We start from the raw sequence: 13,476 nt of genomic DNA, 5'->3' as shown, positions 1-13,476 counted from the left end.
TTTTCAGTGAAAATACTTTAATACTGAATCATCTTAACAGGGAATAATTGTCTCATTTGCAGATTGTATAGGCTTAGCTAATTCTCTATGCTCAGTTATGAATGAATACTTTTTAAAACTTTGCTGCAAAACATTCTGAAATACCATATAATATAAATAATATTCTTACCACTTTAAAAATAAAATAATGAAGTTTTTTGTCCTACATAGCAAATACCCAGCTTGTTAAGTATTGTAGCACAAAGGAAAGGGCACATTGACCATTTAGGGGAATAACATAAAACATCACTGTTACATGCTGCATAAATTTTTTAAGATATTCTGCGCTTTTATTTTGGGATTGCTGCACTTAATGATTGATAAAGTTTTTCTGATGCCAGTGTAAATTCTAACTGTTTATTTTTCTGAATTCTAGAATATTAAAATATTAATTGCCCTATATTATGAACTCTTGCCCTTTTATGCATGTGGCTTTAAAAAGAAAATAGTTAATTTATTTAATTCTCATTTTAAGTAAGTTACATATGTTCATAGAATCATACAACAGTTTGGGTTGGAAGAGATGTTTAAGACCACCCAGTGACACCCCAGTGCCATGGGTGGGGAAACTTTCCACTAGACCAGATTAATCAGAGCCCCATCCAATATGGCCTTGAACGTATCCTGGGATGGGGCATCACGATTTCTGTGGGCAGCCTGTGCCAGTGTATATCTAATGTAAACCTACATTCTTTCAGTTTAAGGCTGTTACCCCTTGTCCTATAAAGATAGGACATACACCTATAAAAATTCTGAAGGCATGATCTTATTTTTAGGGAACTATGAATTACAGTAGAGGCTGTATATACACACCTGTGTGGAATGATGAATATTTCAATGTAGCAAGGAAAATAAATAAAATTTGAGTTATATAGAAGTAATTTAATGTAGTGGTAAGTGCATGCTAAGTTGCAAATCTCAGTTGTATTCTAAGTCTTGGTATTTATAAATTCATGTTAAGTATTTTACTATTTATAGCTCTAAAATATGTGTGTTCAAATATTGGTACAGGAACCAGATGATGAAAAATGTTTTAAACATCTTTACTTTATCTTACGTACGTTCTAATTTTTCCCCACAAAATAGATACGATTATAATGTAAATTTTTAAAAATTCATTAAGGTAGGCATGTAGTGAATGTTTAATTGTACTGGCAGTGTTTTGCAACTTATTCCACTGAAGATTAAAAACCAAAAAATTATTTTATTAAAGAACTTGAAAGCTGAAAATTTTATAGAAATGGAAGCAGAAGCAACAGGAGGAAAGATAACTTTTTGGTATTAATTAATTCTGTCTAACTGCTACATTTCAGAATTGTTTGCAAAAATCTACTGAATTCTTTTTCTGTACTGTTGAAACCACTGTTCATTGTTATGCAAAACTAGATAAGAAAAAACACTGTCTGTAAGTGCTGATCAGTCTGAAATGTAATAGTTGCCCATTTCAGTAACTACTAGTAAGTAGTCAGTGAAGGGTCATCTAAAAAAAGTCCTGCAACTTGCACACATCTCTGAAATCACACAAGTGAAATGCTTTTGATTTCCCTCTGTAAAGGGTGTGTCACTTGCTTCCTTTGGTGAAAATGACTTTGCCTCTCCCAGCTTTTATTTCCAGAGCCCAAAGCTGTGGTGGTGTCATAGTATTGCAGTTGCATAAGGGGAGTGTAAATAGCAGTGCTGCTTTTAGAACGTAATTGTTCAAGTGATCTCAGAGTTCAGCACAGGTGGCTGTTGTGTATCTGCTTTGATAATAATAATTGACACCACTATAACTTTGTAGCAAGAGGGGATAGTGACATATCATATCACTCCTCTTTTATCAGCTTCCGCCCCCTTAAAAACTTGTCAGCCAGCATCTTCTGGTGAACAGTTACATGCTTGTATAAAAATAAGTGCTTCTACATCCTGCTGTCTCAGTGGTGTTTTTCTTAGTTAGTGGACAAGTTTTGGAAAATAAAATTATTTTTAATTCTGTATATACCTTTGACACAGCCGAAACACTAAAATTAATCTTTTGGCTCGCTTATATCAGCCTTAGTGTCACATATTAAGAGGTGAAAAAGGGCTTGGCACTTTATATGTTTAGCATTATATTATGCAACAATTTGTAAAAGTGCTTTTCCAGAGTGTTCTTATTATCAGGATACGTCTTTTGAGGAGCAGGTTCTTATGACTCATTTGAACTTTGTCTTGAAAAATGCCTCTTGGATCTTTGGTCATTCACAGAGATTTCTATATTACACGAAAAATTTAAAGCTAGGACTCTGCATTCTAAGAAATAGTGTTGGCAGTTTACTGTGCTACCAAATAGCACTGTTGTTTGCAAAATCAGAGTAAAGGTTTTTTACTGCAAGAGTTAAAAACTTTTGCTGAGTAAAACTGAGTAACAGTGTGTTTACAGTTTGTTTTATATCACCAGAAACAAAAGGATACAACACTTGTAAAAGCCTTGGAGGCAGTGTGCAGTCTGTCACATTGATAAAGTCTTCAATACAAATCTATATAGAAATCTTTATATGTCTATAGATCTATTATAGGTATACATCAAAAGAATCTCTACATATATACATTATATGATTTAGAAGTATAATGCATTGATTTTCAATGGATGTTTGTGGAGGTGGGCGGAGCCCCGGCTGCTCTGCCCTGGAGGGAGCCGAGCTGAGGAGTCAAGGAAGAATTTCGCGACTTCACTCTGAGCCACTAGGACAAAAAGACAAACCTCCTAGCTACGGCGACCTGTCTGGAAACCCACAAACCCCCTCGGGATTTTATGTAGATCTGTTACAATTGATTGGTTTTGTACCCTTTTCCTCCCACCCTGGTGTCCCATAAAAACCCCTGGGTTTCCTCTGGTCGGCAGAGGTTCCTCGTCCCTGGATCCCTTTCGCTGGTACCTTTGCAATAAAGTTACCACCTGCGGAAATTCCATACGAGACCTCTCTCTCTCACTACGGCCGGCTAAAAGAGGGGCAACTCACAAGGGCATGAGCTATGAGCACTGAGCTGAAATCACTGAAAGCTGAAATCACTGAGCTGAAAAATCACTGCTCTGCCCGATGCTAAGAAGCCCTTCTACCCAACTGAGGAGCCCCTGACCCCCCAAGGAGCTGTTTCTAACGAGACATCCTTTGAGGTGGCTGTGGCTCTCTGGGTCCCAAGCGGCGGACCCCATCCACCAGCTGGGATAGATGTTGGAGGATTACCTAACATTATAGTGTATGTATAAATTCCAAGTAATTTTTTTTCTTGTTCTTGGTATTGTGACAGGATGATGAAGTAGTACTTCAATGTGTTGCCAGTATTCACAAAGAACAAAGGAAGTTTTGCTTGGCAGCTGAGGGGCTTGGGAATCGCCTGTGCTTTTTGGAGCCAACATCAGAAGCTAAAGTAAGAAGCTGACACTCTCAACTAATGTAACTGATCAGTGAATATTAACCTACTTATTCACAAGCACAGTTAATTATAGTTTGTTAAATGTGAAGCTAGAGGGACCTTATGTATGCTTTTCTTCCTGACTGCATCTTAGAATTGCTTACAAAAATTTCCTAGAGGCTCCAAATAAATCTTGAGGCACAGTTATAAACTGTCAAAACCTGCTATTCTTTAAGAAAATTCCTGTAACTGAAATCCTTCCTATTTTCAAGATAAAGTCTCCAGAGTGTTATTAAAATTTAAGTTCACTAAACCCCCATCTTTCTGTTGCTGCTGTAGGTTCAAATATATTGATACACTGGATTGATAATTTTAGAACCACTGTCACCTGTAAGTTACTGGTATTAAGTGTTGCTCCTGACTTCATTATCAAACAGAAAGTTAAATGTACAGGGACTAGAATGATTACCTGAAAGAGAATTTTAAGAGATTAAGACTGGCAAATTGAAAAAAGAAGCTAGAGATATGTGAAAAAAAAAAAAAACCAAAAACAAAACCACAAAAACCCCTGGGTAATAAGCAGAGCTTGAGAGGAGAAAGGAGAGATAAAACTGTAAACCTCTACTAGAGCAGAGTGTTAAACCAGAAAGAGGAGGAACTCCTCTCTCTCTTTTGTTCTCTCTGCATCATTTTTCCTAATTGTTTGTATTTCTTCACTTTTCACCACCTTAAAAAGCTACATTATCCAGAATGTCATTCCTTCTTATCACTCTGATTTAAAAAAGAAGTGCATCCACTTTAAAGCTCATCCACAGCCAATGATCTTTGTCGTGCATCATACAGTACAGAGTTAAGGTTGGAAAGAACAGGTGAAGGTCATCTAGTCCAAACTCTCCTCTTAGAATAGCTTCAGACAGAACAGATTACTTAGGACACTTGGATCAGAGTTTGAGTATCTCCAAGGGTGGGGTCTCTACAACCTCTCTAGGCAACCTTTTCTACTGTTTACTGTGCTCACAGTAAAAGGAGGAGGGTTTTGTGATGGTAAAATGTATTTCCTCTAGTTCACTTTCCTCTTGTCCTTTTGCAGTCTTCTACTGTTTAGTCTCTGGATCTGTCTTAGATTTTTTTCTGCGATGTATTTATGTATATTAATGGTTCCCCTTGAGACTTTTTCCTCTTGGAAAATTTTATCTGTGAAAAGAATTGGAAAAAAATAAAAGTCTGCTGTGAAGTTTCATATTTCAAAATCAGCAGACATATTGATTCAAAAATTAAGATTTCCTAAAAGAGCTCATATTATTATGTCTGATAATATGAATAATAAGAATTAATTAATATGAATAATAAGATTCTGAATCTCAGCTATCTAGTTACTGCTGTAAATATCTTCTATCAGCCTCATACATGATATAAGATCATATACCTTCTTTTCTGTTTTTCTCAATGACATTGTAAAACAAATACGGAATCCACAATGTCATTCTAAAAGACAGGAAAGCAATAATATGTAGGGGAAAATTTTTGCATTTGAACCTGAAGAAATTTCATTTTACTGTGGAGAATATAGCTCAAGGAAAGTAAAATTGCAATTTATGGAGAATGGATTTATATTGTTTTCATACAGTAGATTAGTATGTACCTCAAAAAGAAATGAGTAGGCATCAAGTATAGATTACAAAATTAAACTAAGTCCATGTTCAAACACACTTTTCATCCTGTTTCACCTGTTCTGCTGATCTGTTGTACTGTTTAATTTATTTTTGCAGTATGTCCCTCCAGACCTTTGTGTCTGTAATTTCGTCCTTGAGCAGTCACTATCTGTCAGAGCCCTTCAAGAAATGCTGGCCAGCACAGGGGATAATGCTGGTGAAGGGGTAAGTAAATTGACCTCGGAGAACATTAAATCTGAATATAGATTGTCCCCATTTCTTTCCTTGTCCGGGATTTTCTAGAAGAGACTCCTGATGTCATAATATTCTTGGGACATTATTGCTCCACTTCTGTAATCACATTAATTTCTTTTTGGCAGTGAGGACCTGGTGCAACTGTCTTTTGAATATTTCTGATCCACAAATCCAGGAACATCATCAGTTTGATGCTTTGACCATAATTCTCCAATTTCAGCTGAACTGAATTGAACTTTTATTCTCTTACAAACAGAGCATGATAATACTCTATGGCTTTACCTATTTTGCAACCTAATGGCTTATTCTGTTCTTCAGATCTTTAACTGACGCATATTGCATAGATGGGAAAGATGGAGTTCAATCACCTCTGATCTTGCACTGTCAGCCATTGCATACGTGGTTTTCAGACTTCATTAATACTGACCTTTTGTTTTCCACTGCATAAAAAGTGTGAATTTTTATTTTTGCAATCACATTGCACTCTATAAAACAAATCTTGATGAAAAGAAAAGCATAGGCTTAGGAAATCAAAATATTGATTTAAACATTTATAGGATTCCTAAGAAATTACAGTTTTTATTATTTCCAAATTATTCACCGCAAAATGAAGCTGAAAGATTTAATCTGAGGTTAATAATGATATACGAATATTTTATTTGGGATTGGAAGTAGAGGACATATAAGCTCCTCCATAAAAATGGTCCCATTCTTCCTTAAGGAACAAAAAAAGAATATAATCAGTTGTGCTGTATTTATTTTGAGATTATCTTGTCTTGCATTTATTTTGAAGTTAGGTACAATCCATTGGGGAAGCTGTAAAAGGAACACAGCAGTTCATACTAATAGCAAGGCTGAAATAAAAAATTACTTGTTTTCATATTAAATTTAGTTTCGAACAAAGTTCTGCTGCTAGTTTCAGATATTTTCTGGAGGAACACTGTAGTTTATTCAGTTTGAAGGGTTTGTTGTTTTCATTTGGTTCTGCTGTTTTCCTTTTTTATTTTTTTTTTAAATAAGTCAGCCTTAAACTTCCAGTAATAAAATAGCAGGAAGTGTTTAATTTCTTTCAGTATTCATATATTTGTTGCAAACTGAATATATGTAATTTTCTTTTGGTGACCTGTTTGTATTTACAGTTGACTTTGCTGTTAAGGTTTTCCTTTTTCATTTAAAAAAAATAATGCATAGAAGAGGTATTATATTCACTGCTACATGTTTTCCTAGTTTTCTTCATCAAGCAGTGACAAGTTCCTGAAGGATTAAAATCATTTATTATGAATGACATATTTTGAAGAAGCTTGATGGTAGTTTAACTTATGTATTTTTAACAGTGTTTAAAATCATATGCCTACACATGTATAACCATTATTTGAGTTCTTGGAGTATCCTTTAATTTTCTTTTTCCCTTCCAAATCTCATCCAAGGATGAGAACTGACCTTAAATGCCATCCAAAACGAATTCAAAAGATGTTAAATCTTCTAAAGGAAGCAAATGGAAAATCCAGTTTTACCTCTCCCTGATCTTGTCATAATTTACATATTCAAAATTAATAACTGTACTTGGTTGAAACTATGGATGCTGTTGCTTTAATGAATCTGAAACATTAAAGATCAATACTAGCAAGTAGATGTTATTAGTATATGCTTAAACTATTCTGGGAAGTAGGTATGTTATTTTCTCTTTCAGGTTTCAGTTTCTGTATGTATATATGTATTTATTTATGTTGTTTTTTTTTTTTTAATGCCTGCATGAAGTTTATAAGAAAGGTAAGTAGTATCTTCTTTAACTTAAAATATCTTTCTGCAAATGCCATGTTTTAATAAATCATAATAAAAATTAGGTAACAATGTCAAAGAGCAACATTTTTTCTTTTGGCAGGTATTTGGTTATTGCTGTAGCTGCTTCATTATTATGATTTTTTCCCCCAGTTTGTACGTTTCATAATTTGTTGGAACATTTTCACTTATTCCTTGAACTACTGTAGCTCTTCATGTTGTTGCACAGTTCTTTCTGGTCTTGCCCACTCAGAGCAGTGGGGCTCTGACCTCCTCCCTCGTGTCCTGCAGGCAGCCCAAGGGGGAGGCCACCGGACGCTGCTGTACGGCCACGCCATCCTGCTCCGGCACTCCTTCAGCGAAATGGTGAGTGCGGCAGCACCTCTGGGGGTGACATGGACAGAAAATGTCTGTTCACCAAAATAAAAAAAAACATAAAACCTTGGGATAATATTCTTTCCAAGCTATCTTCTGCACTAGATGAAAAAGAAGGTAATGACTTGAGGTGTCTCAACACAACAGAATTTTTAAAATTCAGATTCTTTATCTAACTCAGAATTGAGGCAGAAAAGCTCCTTTGGCCATGAATTATTTCTGTGTCCTTAAGGAATCCATTTGAATGATACTTCCATTAACAAGTATTTCTACAGCAAATGAATTTGTTGTGATATATGTTATTTTCTTCACATCACATTTTATAAAATAAGATGTTCCATTTGACATCTCATAGTTCCCAGAGATTGTGCCCACAGAGATGCTGTCTTCAGGCTGCCTTGTATAAATTTCATCATACTATATTCTACAACTGAAAAATTTCAGCTGTTTTGGATCTTTGACCTACTATTTACCTACATGTAAATACTCCTAATAGAAGGTTGAAGCAATGAGAAGTCAGGAAAACACTTTTCCTCCTTTTTACTGTACTAGCAAATGCTACATAAATCTTCAAACTGTATTGCTTATGTTTATGAACCTTGAAAATTGTAGTTGCCTTGAAATACCAGAGTTGCAAGTATAATAATTGCCTTTTAGTATGTTTTTTTAGTGTTTTCATGAATCAAACTTCTTATGATAGAGCTGTAATTAGATGTTTGCCTGATCCTATCTGATGAGCTGTATGAAGCTTCAGAAAGGTAGAAGCTGAATTGCACAGCTGAAGTGGAAATGTGCTTCAGTGGAAAAGGATTTTTATGTTTTAGGTTCAGGAAGAGCTTCTGTATGAATAACAACATCATCTTTAACTCATTAAAGAAATTAAGTATGATAGTAAGATGAAGTAATGTGACTATATTCATTTGGCATGAGTGTTAATGGATGCTGTTGGGATTTTGTTTTCAATAACTTCACTATTTTGCAGTATTTGACATGCTTAACATCATCAAGATCCCAGACAGATAAACTTGCATTTGATGTGGGACTACGAGAGAATGCAGCAGGTATGGCAAGCTATTTTTTGAAGGAAAATGAGTCACCTTTTCTAGTTTTAGAAGGGGCATTGAGTTTAATGTAACAGTAAGCTTATGAATGTGATTCTTACGTGTTCATCAGAAATAAGATGACTGAAACAAATAACTGTTACTACTAATGACTTTCAGCACATTAAATGACATTGTGTAACAATGTCAGAGAGTCTTGCAATTAACTGACTTAACACAACTGCAATAAAATGCATGATGGTGGCCAAAGTAAAAAAAAAATTGTTGAATATGATGAGTTTGATAAGTTTGATGCTTTTTTTTGTTCTTTTTTTTTTTTTTTTTTTTTGGACACTTAGAGTACAGAAAAGGCATATACTGGTGCATTCACAATATTTGTTGTAACCAAGTAACAAAAGAATTAAAGAATTTTGCAACTTGTAGTGCAGGAAATGAGAAAGATATGTAGTGAAGACGTTGCTAGAAGAGCTGGATAGAAAAATGCATATAATATGGACAAACCAATAATGGGACAAAGTGGAACAGATGCAACACAAACATGACATTATGAGAATGATTTAAAATCTAGTTAATGTATTTCTGGGAGTACTGCCATTACCATTGCTGCTGACAGAAATGTAGTAAAAAAAAATTTGCTTCCATGAAAACACATATAAATTATGAGTTGCCACTGAGAGCTATATTAAATGAATTTAAAAGTAACTTAGCCACAAAGAGCTGCAAGCAGATTTACATGCTGCTCTTTACATCGTGCTCGTGGTTTCTGAAAGTGATAAGTACTCCACAGAAACTAACAGGAGACTCTGCAATAATCAGGCCCAGACATATATCTTGAAAGGAAAATCTAAGTAGCTGTATACAGATGACATCAATGTAAAGCTCAAATAAAGAAATACTGATTGTTTTAATGCAAACCTGTGCCTATTATTGTTTTTTCATTATTTTGAAAAGAAAATCAAATGGACTGATGATGGAGAATTATTGGCAGTGTAGGTGTTAAAGTGTTTGTAAATTGTAATCTGTGAATCTGTTCAGGCAACTCTCTGCAAAAGTTTGTCTTTTGAATGAGTGAAGTTTGTCTTTCAGTTGTTTATAGCCATACAGAAGATGGCTTTAGACAGATATTAGCAGCCTGTTACTTGGCTTTGATTATTGCCTTAGATGGAGAATATTTTCTTTAGGCATGTTGAGAAAAGGAATTTAGATGATAAAAGGAGTATGTTCAATGTCTACCAAAATAGTTTCAGTGAAATCTGTTTTTATAATTTTATAGCATTTTTCTTAGAATTATTGTACCTATATCTGCTTGTATCTATGAAGTTTTATAACAAGTATCTGTAGTTGTTTAACTGGTATTTGCTTAACTGCTTAACACAAGTCCTTATCCTTGTACACATAGGTAAGATTCAAAAAAAAGCTTAGTTGTGTTTCTGCACAGAGAGGTTTGGTAACTGCTGCATGTCTGTAAAGCTCATAAACTGAGTGCCATAATATCACTTCCCCTTCCCTACTGCCTCACCTATAAAACTGTGCTAATGAATTAGTTTGATCTGCAGGAAGTATTCTTCTTGTAGCAGAGGGGAAAACCACTGGCTATTAAAAATTATTCCCTTTGAAGATTTAGCATTTTACACTTGTATGGGTGTAACCTTCTATTTATGGTCTTCACTATTATTTGTTTCATAACCTTCAAATTTTGTTTTAAGAAGGTTTTACATGAAATATCTTAATCAATCAAAAAATTTTTGTACTTTGATTCTACCAGATTTGCCTATTATTTTCACTTTGTGTTGTCTGATGAGAAAGTTTTATTCAACTTGTTTTCTTCAAAGTCTTGTCCTTCACACTCTAAAAACTATGAAATTGTGAAATGAACTAGGTCATCTTCCCAGAATGTGTGAGTGTCTGGCTCTGTGTGTATGTGTGTGTGCAGAGTAACCAGGAAACTTATGTTTAATTTATAGAAAATGTTCTATGGTTGTCACCCTTAGGCTTGGCTATTTTGTAATGATATGGTCTGTAGTGCTAGTGGAACTGTTTCCAGGTTTGTTATGCTTACATTATGAAGGTTGTGAATTAAATATGATCATTAAACAAAAGAAGAGACAAAAGGTGATAAATGAGACCAAGGTAGCTGTCAGCAATTTCCTGGCAAGGATAGGCTTCATTGAAGAGCAGCTCTGAACAGTGTTTTGTAAAGAGTCCCTTAAAAGTACATGAAGAGGGAAATATCATATATGGCAAAGATTGTTTGACAAAAAGTTTCAAGCAAAAAGAACATTGAAAATGACTGAAAAAAGAAATTATGTGGCTTTATAAGGTGAATATCTTATAAGAAATTTTATAATGATATTTCAATGTATAAAGATTCTTAGATTTCTTGGGAGTTGTCTGTTTTGTAGAATCTTGATTAGTGTCTCTGTCCTTTAGGTGAGGCATGCTGGTGGACAATACACCCTGCTTCAAAGCAAAGGTCAGAAGGAGAAAAAGTTCGAATAGGTGATGACCTTATCCTGGTCAGTGTGTCCTCTGAAAGATACCTGGTGAGTTTGTTTCTTTAGATAGGGAACAGGTGGTGGGAAAATACAAAGCTCTGTGGGGATGTCGGGAGATTGGCTGGGATTCTTATGGATTATTTTCTCCTAATCTAGGGAGTAATGTCTGGTTGTAATACATTTTTATTTTTCCGCACTGAAAGGGGGTGTGGGGGTGTGGGAGTGTGAGAGTCCCTCCTCCAGAACATGACGGCTTCCATGCCTTTTCCCCAGATTTTAGAAGAGTAATGATTTTAGAAGAAATTTGTATATTTATTTTATGATACACTGTCTTCTTTTGATAATTTATTTTACTAAATATGTTAAATGCATAATTTTCATTGTTTCCTATTACTGTTGTCTTATTTCAGCATCTCTCTGTGTCGAATGGAAATATTCAGGTGGATGCCTCCTTCATGCAAACACTGTGGAATGTACATCCTATATGCTCAGGAAGCAGTATTACAGAAGGTTTGCCATTTTATTTATTTACACATGAATACAAATTAGATTAATTTATGCTCTTGATAAAGAGGGAAAATTAAAAACAAATTCCTCTCAGAATATCAACCAAAAAGTTCAATGAAAATAAAGAAAAGGAGCTTAGGACAGAAGAAAACTTGAAGGAAAAACAGGGAAATACAGATAGATCAGCTGGATTTCCTGAAGAAAAGCAAAATGAGTGCTGTAACTTTAGAATAACAAAGCTTTAAAAGCTGCATAAGAAATGAAGACTTAGTTTAATGTGGTGGAGTAGGAGCTGCAGAATAACTAAAGCCAGAAAAGTTAGAGTGTTGCATACAATTTTCCCTGTTGCATAAAATGTTCCCTATTACTGTTCTCCCACTACAGATCAAACAGAAGAGAGACAAAGGTACAGGCAAAGTAGAAAGCAGTTTTCTCAAAGTTCTTATTTCAGTCTCTTAGTTCTGCTTTTTACAGACATTTCCTCAATATCCTTTCTGGATGTCACAGGCATGCATCCTTATGGTCTTCTCTTATTGAGCCTAAATCCTACATCACAGGGTCAGGATTTCTGGAAATTTTATGACACTTCATGGTCATGTTTGAGAAGAATCACCTTATTCTGAGAAATGTCTTGCTCTGTGCTAAAAATCTGATCAGCTCAGTATCTCTCTGTATTTCAGTGCCACAGATTATCATTAACACTGTCATAGCAAACATTGTACTTTACCTTTGCTGTTCTCTATTCAAAGTATCAGCACTCAACATTCACAAATGACTTAAATGTCTTTAAGTTAGGATCATTTTGTATCCCTTGTCTGTAAAACTTATCATTTATGATATACTAATATACAATAACAAAGGATGAAATATAGCTTTAAGGGAACTAAGAGAGATATAGCACTTCCCAGGGATCAGCTATAGTAAGTCTTGATAGAAGATGGCTACCCTGGTGTTAGACTTAATTCTGTAGTCTTATTTGAATGATGTTTGGGTTTTTCTAACTCCACATGGTTTAAATCAGCATCCCACAGTGTTTCTGTACACTGGCCCATAAGAAACCTGTTTCAGAGTATTAGGTTTTCATTTTAAAATCATACGGGATATGGATTTTGCTTGTAATGCTTCCTGATTGTTTTGGCATGCTGGGGCTGGATATTTAAAAATGGGGGCCTGCCCTTATGGGTCGTAAGTAGAATAGGGATTAACCCTGGAAAAGTCTGTGTTTTTTCAGGCTTAACAGGTAAAACAAAAAGAAGCAAAGAGAAAAACCATTCTACAGGAAAGTTTAAAACCTGTAACAGATGAAAAACATAATGAGCTATGCAGAGAGGTTATGGAAGACTGTAGCAATATGTCTGTATAACAGGTCATTCTGATGCACCAGCCAAACTGGTTGTGAGTGATATTGTCAAACCACCTGCAGTTTTGTTGTTAGAGCTCTCAGGAATTCATCAAGGTTACTGAGAAAACAACAGGATCAAAAATAAAAAGAGAGCCTGAGAAAATGTCTGCAAAAAATGTCAACCCTAAATAGGAGAAACACGGTGTGAGGCCAATTGGATGTCCTGAAGGATGTGTGCTTGCCTCATGAAGAAGCAGCTTAGCCAACCCAGAGATGCATGCCCACGTGGACCATAGACCTATAATCTCTATCTGGCATGTAATGTAAACAATAAATGGATTCTGTTGGAATCATATGGATTTGGTTATTCAGTGGCCCATTTCCCCCCTGCAGAGGACCAGTGGTATATTTTGGATTTCTGTACCTGAAGAGATTTGGCAGTTAAACTTCCTAAGAGCTTAGAGAATTATAGTCATTGAGGCTGGAAAGGATCTGGTCCAATCCACAGTCCAAGCTGATCCACCTAGAATTTGTTGTCTAGGAATATATCTAGACAGGTTTAGACTCTGTATAGGGATGCAAGCTCCACAACATGC

General features: G+C 35.2%; 1 protein-coding gene across 1 annotated transcript in view; it reads left to right on the top strand.

The window, feature by feature from the left end:
• The window catches only part of RYR3 (ryanodine receptor 3), a 195,398-nt gene that overhangs the window by 43,388 nt on the left and 138,534 nt on the right, over positions 1–13,476 (top strand). The window contains exons 2-7 of the mRNA XM_066321419.1: positions 3,310–3,429; positions 5,184–5,291; positions 7,392–7,466; positions 8,458–8,536; positions 10,967–11,079; positions 11,442–11,541. Coding sequence (XP_066177516.1) covers positions 3,310–3,429; positions 5,184–5,291; positions 7,392–7,466; positions 8,458–8,536; positions 10,967–11,079; positions 11,442–11,541 — 595 coding nt within the window. The remainder of the gene's footprint in view (positions 1–3,309; positions 3,430–5,183; positions 5,292–7,391; positions 7,467–8,457; positions 8,537–10,966; positions 11,080–11,441; positions 11,542–13,476) is intronic.

Source organism: Sylvia atricapilla, chromosome 6 (assembly GCF_009819655.1).
Source record: "Sylvia atricapilla isolate bSylAtr1 chromosome 6, bSylAtr1.pri, whole genome shotgun sequence".
In the NCBI taxonomy this organism is placed as follows: Eukaryota; Metazoa; Chordata; class Aves; order Passeriformes; family Sylviidae; genus Sylvia; species Sylvia atricapilla.
This window is presented reverse-complemented; position numbering and strand designations above follow the sequence as displayed.